The following is a 10000-nucleotide window of genomic DNA, read 5'->3' on the forward strand; positions in this document are numbered from 1 at the left end:
CACGTCGCCCAGCAACGGCGAGCAGCGTGGTTCTAAACAAAGAAAATCGGTACTTTTTATTCTTCATGCTGGCTAGAAATTTTCATTTGTCATGTGATCAGATGTATAAAAGTCAAAATATGATCATATTTATAATGTTTTCTCCTCCACGCTTTTATGCTCGTTGGAGAATTTCATAAGGTCGTCCGCCATTGTTTCGATAGTTTAGATCCAGTTACTAAATTACCATGCTTCACTACGAGGGAAGTGACGTCATGACTGTTGAAGCGTAATTGACATGTAGATTTCTGACCAATCAAAACATGTAATTTGTGACACACTTTCACACGTGCTCGGACAAACATAGTTGGTTGCCTATAAACAACAATACGTGAATGAATCGAACTCTCTCTCTCTCTCTCTCTCTCTCTCTCTCTCTCTCTCTCTCTCTCTGATCATTGTTATTGCTTTTATAGCACAAGATTGACGACTAGTTGTCACATGGTTTTCGGTGTTGATTCTCGCGATCAAGCGATAGAACAGTGGGTATTCTACTTAGACACATACCATCAATAGCAAAACTTGTGTTGTCGCTATGTTTAGCAATCACTGCCATTGTTTACATTCTAATTCCTGTTCGAGAGGCGTGGTGATCTAGGTGTCTGAAGATAATATGAAGTAGACGTCACTCGGGTCTATGTTATTGCTTTTTGCTATCCGCGTTTATGAGTTATTCTCACTAAACTGTATTAACCAGACTTTTCACGTTCAAGACGACACAAAGTTTCGTTTTTAGTTTGTTTAATACAGTTTAGTTAGAATTACTCATAAACATGGATGGCAAAAAACAATAACGAAGACCCGAGTGACGTCGTCTTCATTCTATCTATGATGGTGTTGATGTGAAAAGTACTCACCATATCAGTTGATAGATAATAATCCCAAGAACGAAGAAAAAGACGACACCTCCAGCGACACAACCTCCGATGATAGCTCCTGACTCATCCACCATCGTGTCTGGGGTTCCAGTCGAATTCGTCACCTGGAAGAACGGGATAATATATTATATATATATTCTACGGACATAATATGCCGACTGAAGACGTGGGTGGAAGCCACAGAAACATGTGTTTCGGCCATATAAGGGGGTGAATCCATATATATATATATATATATATATATATATATATATATATATATATATATAAAGAGTTTGAATGTAAAGAAGCGAATAAATTTATACTCGACGCTATTCCAAATTACAGAATGCTAACAGCAGCTTTCAATATTTTATTTAATGCATAAAAGCAACAACACTACTTAGATAGCAATAGCAATAACAACAATAATTTTTAAAATTTAAACAAAAACAAAAAAGACAAAAAACTATCCCAACCAATAATAACCAAAAGAAAAAACAAAAACAAAACAAAAACAAAGCAAAAACAAAAAGAAAAGCAGAAAACAAAACAAAATAACACCAAACACACTTTAAAAAGGGGAAAAAAGGGAAACGAGATTTAAAATAAATAAATAAATAAATAAAAGAACCTCTCCCACAAACCCACTGAAAATAAATAATAAAAAACAAAAACAAAATAATACTCAACAGTTTAAAAATAATATTTCAATGCAATGGCATCCCGTTGCTAGGTTACAAATGTTTTTTTTTTTTAATGAGAATGAAGCGTTGTCGCGTATGGAAATTAATTAACACTGTAGATAGTAACATGTTACAAAAAGCTGACATTTATTCGGGTGTAAATGTAAACATGTCGATATAAATGTTAGAATTTACCTTAGAGTAAGACTCCGAAGACATGATGGATTTCCTACACCAAAGGACCAATTAACTAATGAAGCTGTACTCGATGACACGATGGAATACGTAATGATTTACAACAGGACTCGTACAATCCAATGATTAAATTCAACGATTAAATTCAAGGAAAGTTGACAACATTCAATATCTCATGGCATATTTTGGTGATATTTCGACATGTATTATTAATAATATAATTATGGAAAACAATTTTTGCCAAATTCTTATAATTGGGACAAACGGTTATATGAAAATTCAGTTAATTGGACCAAAACTAAATCCATGTTTTTTTGTTTTTGTATGGCACTCGACTTGTAGGTCCTTGGATCAAGTCCCGCGGTAGGCGACGCAAAGTTGAGTCCTTGGTAAAGACATTTTACTCCCATTCTCTCACCGTACCCAGGTATAAAAATGAGTGTTTATCCGTGTAAACTATATGTCAGTGGAAACCAAAGTAATATCGGCTTATGATATGTCTCGTCCTACGTTGTAAATATTGCTATTGACTTGGGACCACTTGTAAAGAGCTTTGAACAAATTTGGTGGATATCAAACCGTTTAAAGGATCGTTTTTTTCTCTCCTTTAATCGATAGGAATAAAAAACACGATTAAGACTCTTCGGCAATTGGATTCAGTAGTCTGATGTCACGCCGCCCGGCAACGGCGGCCATCTTGGTTCTAAACAAAAAAAAATCATTACTTTTTATTCTTCATGCTGGCTAAAACTTTTCATCCTTGTGATCAGAATGTGTAAAAGTCAAAACATGATCAAATTTATGTTTTTTTACCCCTCTGGATACGCTTTTATGCTCGTCGGAGAAATATTTCATAAGCGGGTCCGCCATTGTTCCGATAGTTTAGGAAGGAAGTGACGTTACGACTGTTGATGAGTATTAAGAAAGACCAAACGTCTGAATGGACAACATTGCGGATTGGACACGTTGAGACAGCCCAACATTAATTGATTTGAGGAAAGCTGAGCGAGGAGAAGACTGGCTGGCAAAGCTACACTCACGTCTCCTCTACAACCGCTATAGATAGATCGAAGTTGACGTCACCCAGGTCTTTGTTACTGTTTTCTGCCATCCGCGTTTATGAGTAATTCTCATTAAACTGTATTAACCAGACTATAAACGTTTAAGATTACACATAATTTTGTCTGTTGGTCCTTTATACTTCCGGATTGCAATGTTGTGAGCTTCTTAGCCAAGCGCATACTATCTATAGGTGGGGTGAGGTTTTTTTCAAAGTACGTGTTTCCCTGTCATACAGCACATGTCGTTTCTGTTCTTGTACTCTTATTTTCAGTCACGGCCTATAGTTCTCATTCACACCGGAGTCGAGTGGTGACCCATCCGCCAATAGATGAATGTAAATAAAAATACCTTGACTTCAATCTCATTTTGAAGAATGAACTGTTGCTAACTTTTTCCTCATTTCGCGCATTGAGCATCACCCAGTGATGAAAATGCGCGTTATAAATGGCATGTATTATTATTATCATTATTATTATTATTATTATTATTATTATTATTATTATATATCATTATCATCATTATATATTATTATTATTATTATTATTATTATTATTATTATTATTATTATTATTATTATATTATTATTATTATTATTATTATTATTATTATTATTATTATTATTATTATTATTATTATTATTATTATTATTATTATTATTATTATTATTATTATTATTTATTTATTATTATTATTATTATTATTATTATTATTATTATTATTATTATTATATTCTTCTTCTTCTTCTTCTTCTTCTTCTTCTTCTTCTTCTTCTTCTTCTTCTTCTTCTTCTTCTTATTATTATTATTATTATTATTATTATTATTATTATTATTATTATTATTATTTATTATTATTATTATTATTATTATTATTACTGTCGCTTAATCGGGCCAAATTGCTGGTCTTTTTTTTTTTTTTTTGTTAATTCCCAATTACACGGACACTACTATTGTAAGATCTGGTTACGACATAACGTTACAATTTACAACATCACCGACGCTTTTCACTACTCAACGAAAAGAAGAAGAAATAAAATAAAGGAGTAATTAATAACATAACGGTATTATAAAGATTTGTGTACCAAGTGCAGTCAGTGAAAAGACTGGGCTCCGCAATATAAAACCTTGTCAAAGTTAACCCAGTATATATAACTGTCTTACTCTGTAAAAAACTCGTATTTAAAAACTTGGCCAGAAAACTCGTCCTTCAAATATCGATAGATTTAAATCACGCTCGACTTGGCAAAAAACTCTCAAACCTGGGTCTTCGCGAGGTCTTCCTTTAAAGTCTTAGGTTTGAGAGTTTTTAACCAGGATGAGGGTCGTTTAAGTCGATAGATATTTGAAGGACGAGTTTTCTGGCCAAATTTTTAAATACGTGTTTTTTCTTTCTTTCCAGAGTACGGCAGTTAACTTGTTAAACAATGAAATTATGTGACATATCAAAAACAGCTAGGACGGTATGTGCGGAATTTGCGCTGTGTGTGTTGGATATCGCTATAGTGAAGTCGTGGTAATGCTTCCTGTTCACTAACTAACAAAAGAGTGAAAATGGAAAGGCTTCGTATGGGAACAAATCAGACAGATAATGGACGTTTCGGGTACAAACCTTCGTCAACACAACAGTACACAAATAAAAGTGGAAAACAAATAAAATATAATGAAACATTTTTCATTATATTTTATTTGTTTTCCACGTTTATTTGTGTACTGTTGTGCTGACGAAGGGTTTATAAGTTATTTGAGAGATGTCATTTCAATCGATCGGTATTTGAAGGACGAGATATCTGACCAAAATGTGCGGCTATGTGGCCTTGTGGTATGACACTCGCTTTCGGATCGGAAGGTCCTGGGTTCGAGCCTCGTGCTCAGCGCATAGTTGAGTCCTTGGAAAAGGTACTTTACTCAAATTCTCTAACCGTACTCAGGTGTAAAATGATTACCTGCCCGTTAACAGTGTTGTCTCTGTCCAAAAATAATTATAATATTGCCCAACAGGCATTATGTCTCATCTACTTGTTACGTGTTGCTGTTGGTCAGGGTACCTCTTTAAAACGCTTTGAGCACTTTTAGTGGATATTGCGTGATATAAAAGCTCTATTTTTTAATAGTTTTTTTTTAATGTGTTGTTTTTTTTATCCCCTTCAGCAGAGTACGGCCGATAATCGCGAGTCTACGACATGTTTGAAATCCGTTATGTCGATATGATGAATGCAAACGGCAAGTCAATAAAATTATAGTCCGCCGTACTATGACAAAAACACGTTTTGAAAAGTTTGACTAGAAATAAAATTGTTATTTCAGATTATAAATCGTCGATAAAGTAGAGGTCCCGATAGCTCAGTTGGTAGAGCACTAGCTTCACACACAATAGGAACTGGGATCGATCCCGGGTGAAGCCGAGATTTTTTCTGAACACCCCCCCCCCCTTCCTTCCTCCGTGTCCACCGAGCAGTAAATTGGTAGCTGGGTATGTTAGATCTGGGGGAAAGTACTTTGAGTTTTTTGACCAGCGTCCTATCCAATAGGTTGCAAACAATTGTTTTTTTGTCCGTTTGACACTATAGGAACCGGGATAAACTCCGGCTCCATGGGCCTAATGGCTCCGAAGGACTTTACACGGTACCTAATCATCCTGAAGAACTACAAACTTGTCAAAAAGCCTCGAAATGATACGTATTAGAAGACTCGGGTTTGATCCTTTTTGACAAGTTGTGGGTCGTTTTAATCTATCGATTTATGAAGTAAAAATCCCCCTCCCTCTCACAAAGAAAATAAAATAAAAAGGAAAAAAACCAAGAGAAAATGTCTTTTGCCAGACTTTGGAACATAAGTTGAAATACCGCCAAGTGGTGATAAAGATAACGGATTTATTTCATTCAATGATCACTGTGGGGGAAAACACATTAAAACTTTCTTTAACATTTTATGCCTTAGTTGGAATTTGAGAGGTAACAAAAAAATGTCCTTACAACACACTGACTGAAGAAAGTTTATTTAAAATGCAGCCAAACATTTCAAACATGCTTTTTATTTTCGGCCAGAAAAAGAGAAAATGTCTTTTGTCAAGTGTTTAGCCAAAAAACAACAACAACAAAAAAACAAAAAAACATCAAAAAATAAAATAAAATCGAACTCCTACTGAGAGGTGGACGACGAAAAGTATGAAAGGAAAAGAAAATGTAATGTGAAGTGAAAAACAAGGTATTATAAGGGATTAATTTAATTCAATGATCAATGTGTGAAACACATTAAAACTTTCTTTATACTTTAATTTATGCCTCGGTGGAATTTGAGAGACTACATCATAAAACAAAATTGTAAGGTGACAGCTTTTGTCACTTATGGGGTGAATGCGTTTATCATCACAGATTCTGTCCCTTTGTTGTGTCCAGCATAATGATCACTGTTAATGTTAAGAAGACACGGAGACATTATTTGGTGGCGGGCGGGGGGGGGGGGGGGGGGGGGGGGGGGTCAATGCTTTCTTCAAGTGAACAAAACTCACAAAATCACACAAATCAGTCCGCGTGTTGAAAGGTACAATGTAATGAACGAAGTTGACGTCACTCAGGTCTTTGTTCTTATTTTGTTTTTTTTTTTTCACAGTGAGCTATTTTAATGATTACTTCTCATTAAACTATGTTAATCAGAGTAGAAAACGTTGAAGATTACACATAATTTTGTGTGTTGGTACGTTGTATATGGCTGGCGGATGTTGTTAGTATTCTATTTAAACGCATATCATCAACAACCATTACTTCTTCAGTCTCTCCATCTCTCTCTCTCTCTCTCTCTCTCTCTCTCTCTCTCTCTCTTTCTCTCTCATCCATTCCTTCCCCAACTGATTGCTAGTTTACTCGTATAGATAGTTCGAAGATGACGTCACTCAGGTCTTTGTTGTTGTTTTTTGCCATCCGCGTTTATGAGTAGTTCTCATTAAACTGTATTAACCTGACTATAAACGTTCAAGGTTACACACAGTTTTGTGTGTTGGTCCGTTTTACTTCCGGATGGCAATGTTATGAGCTTCTTAGCCAAGCGCATACTATCTATAGCCCTCTAGGACTGGCAGTTTGACGTCATCTTTAAGGTTTGTGTAGCGTCTCGTGAGTTGTCGTTAGTAGAGCTCATGGAAACAAGTTATTCCGTTGGTTGACCTATTGAATACAACTCACGATTTGTTTTCTTTTGTGGCAAAAGACTTGTATTTTGACGTCATTTTTTGGTCAGTGTCAGGTTCTAACTTTACGATGGCTACAGTTTACTGCTGTACACTATACAACACTACACTATAGTAAAATAGTAAAATAGTAAATAATGAATTTATATAGCGCCTAAACATCCACGTTAATCGTGCTCTGCGGTGCTTTACGTAATAAAAATAAAAATGTTTAAAAACAACAAAATTAAAAATCACGACACTACATGATACATAATATGCATGCATACAAAAAAAAACAAAATCAAAGCAACATCTATTTTATGAAAAGTAAGCCTCGCGGAACAATTCAGTCTTCAGACATTTCCTGAAAGATGATAAATTTTCACAGGACTTTGTCCGAGGACTAAGTGCGTTCCATAGGCATGGAGCTATGAATGAAAAGGCTTTTTCGCCGAAAGTGGATTTTGAGGTGGTAACTTTCAGAAGTTGGGACTGAGATGATCTTAAATTTCGAGTGGGTTCATATTTTTTAATCAGTTCCTGCAAATATTCAGGTGCCAATCCATCCAGACATCTAAAAACACAGCACAATATTTTAAATTCTATCCTATACTTCACAGGAAGCCAGTGCAATTCCTGGAGAACTGGTGTTATATGATCTCTTTTTTTCGTTAATTTTATAAGTCAAGCCGCTTTATTTTGAATTTTTTTTGTAGTTGATGAATTAATCTACTTTGACAGCCAATGAGAAGGGAATTGCAATAATCTAATCTGCTAGTAATAAACGAATTAACAAGCATCTTTGTAATATCTTCATCAATATAATGTCTGATTCTTCCAATGTTTCTAATGTGATAGTTACAACATTGGCATATTTTTTAAAACATGATCTTCCATGGATAACCCTTGATCTAAATACACCCCAAGATTTCTCACACAAGAACTAGGTTTAATAGCATTTTCACCCTCTAGTATCTCATTTGTAGATATTTTTGAGAGTTGATACCTATTTCCAAAAATTGTCATTTCCGTCTTGTCATCATTAAATTTAAGTTTGTTTAGTTTTATCCAATCCTTTATGTTAGCAATACAATTTTCCATAACAGATGCTGATGACAGCTCTGAATCATTATTGAGTTTTGTATACAGCTGAGTGTCATCGACATAAAAATGAAAATCTATGGGAAAAGTGGATAATATATGAGAAAGGGGAGCAGTATACTTTGTAAAAAGGAGGGGGCCGAGAATAGATCCCTGAGGCACTCCACACGTTAATATGGATGGAGTTGATACATGGTTTTCTATAATTACTGACTGAGTTCTTTCAAACAAATATTCCTTTAACCAGTCCAAAGCTGTGCCACTGATATAAAATTGATCACGTAGTCTAGTCAAAAATAAATTTTGATCGATAGTGTCGAATGCCGCACTTAAATCTAGTAAAACAAGCATCGCAGCACTTTTATTATCTATATCATTTACAATATCATTAAAAACTTTAAGTAATGCCGTTTCCGTGCTATGGGAGGCTTTGTAGGCTGATTGAAATTTAACATTTAAGGCATTCGTCTCTAGATGGTTTATAATACGAGCAGCAACGACTTTTTCGATTAATTTTGAAATGAAATTTAAATTTGACACAGGTCGAAAATTATTTAACTCTCCCCTCCCTCTCTCTAACTCTCTATCTATATCTCTCCTCTCCTCTCCTCTCTCTCTCTCTCTCTCTCTCTCTCTCTCTCTCTCTCTCTCACATATTTTCTGAATACGCAATACACTTGATTGTAGATAACAAACATTTCACAATTAACAAAAGGCAGATTAAAGTTAATCCCATCACAAAAGAGGACATTATGTCGCTATATTGTTTATGGAACACTGATCGAAAACAAAACACAAGACGTGCCTATTTTATAACGTTGTAACATAACGATATTTATTACTTACGTTGTAGGTGAAAACTATGAACATAAAAATAATACAGAGGAAAGCAGCAAGTTATGAAATATTGAAAGGACTGGTTCGATTTAAGTTTCATGAATTGTATAGGCTACATACAGCCAACTAAGATTATTGATTTGGTGTTTCTTATTCTTAGAAATATATTGATCTGTGGTGTGTATCGATTGCCTTACACATGAAACAGGATATTGATATCCACACCTTTCTTGATGACCGTGTTGAAGAATTAAAAAAAAACAAAATAAAATAAAAGAAACAAATAAAAAACAAAAGAAAACAAAAACAAAACAAACAAACAAACAAAAAACGTAACAAAAACAACAACAAAACAACCCCCCCCTCAAAAACAAAACAAAAACAAAACAGCAATAAAAGCAAAAGATCAAAAATAAAACAAATCAAACAAACAACAAAATAAAACCCAACCCCCCACAAAGAAAACAAAAAACAAAACAAAACAAAAACAAAACAAAACTACTATCTACATCGATATCAATAGAAACGCCATTGCTTTTTTTTTTCAGTATGTAGTAGAAAACTAGCCACGAGCCCCACCCAAATTCTATGAAAGTTTTGAACCAGACCCCCCGCGGTCTCACAACGGTACGTGTACTTTAAATGCCTTTTTTTTTCGTCCAGAGGTGATGCTATTCTGTATTGCTGCTAACTTTTAGAAACCAAGAAATGTCCACCTTATCTCGGAGTTTATATTTTATCTTTTTTACCAAACGCGTCCCTATTTCCACGAAGCTAATGGATGAGATTAAAGGAATAAATTAAAAAGTAGCATTTTGTGAATGTTCTTGAATCTTTCATGTAAGAAAGCAAAACAATGGAAGGTATTTACGTGTGATAACATTTATATAGCAGTGGCATTGTTGTTTCTAAGCCGCTTATACTAAGATCCTCTCTTATTCTTACACACGAGAATTAACATACACACACACATCTTATTCACACATTAACACACACAAACACATACACACTGTCTTACGCATACACACCGATACAAGACCACAAAACCTTTCTATCTAC

At 34.6% G+C, this 10000-nt stretch overlaps 1 protein-coding gene across 2 annotated transcripts in view; it reads right to left on the reverse strand.

Annotated features, from left to right (window-relative positions):
* Nucleotides 1-10000, reverse strand: part of LOC144973502 (uncharacterized) — a 113598-nt gene that overhangs the window by 85199 nt on the left and 18399 nt on the right. For both annotated transcript variants that reach the window (XM_078916006.1, XM_078916005.1), the window contains exon 3: nt 897-1021. In XM_078916006.1, the coding sequence (XP_078772132.1) occupies nt 897-991 (95 nt within the window). In that variant the 5' untranslated portion in view covers nt 992-1021. The remainder of the gene's footprint in view (nt 1-896; nt 1022-10000) is intronic.

Source organism: Berghia stephanieae, chromosome 5 (assembly GCF_034508935.2).
Source record: "Berghia stephanieae isolate SIO BIC M18660-M18661 chromosome 5, UCSD_Bste_1.3, whole genome shotgun sequence".
Lineage (NCBI taxonomy): Eukaryota > Metazoa > Mollusca > Gastropoda > Nudibranchia > Aeolidiidae > Berghia > Berghia stephanieae.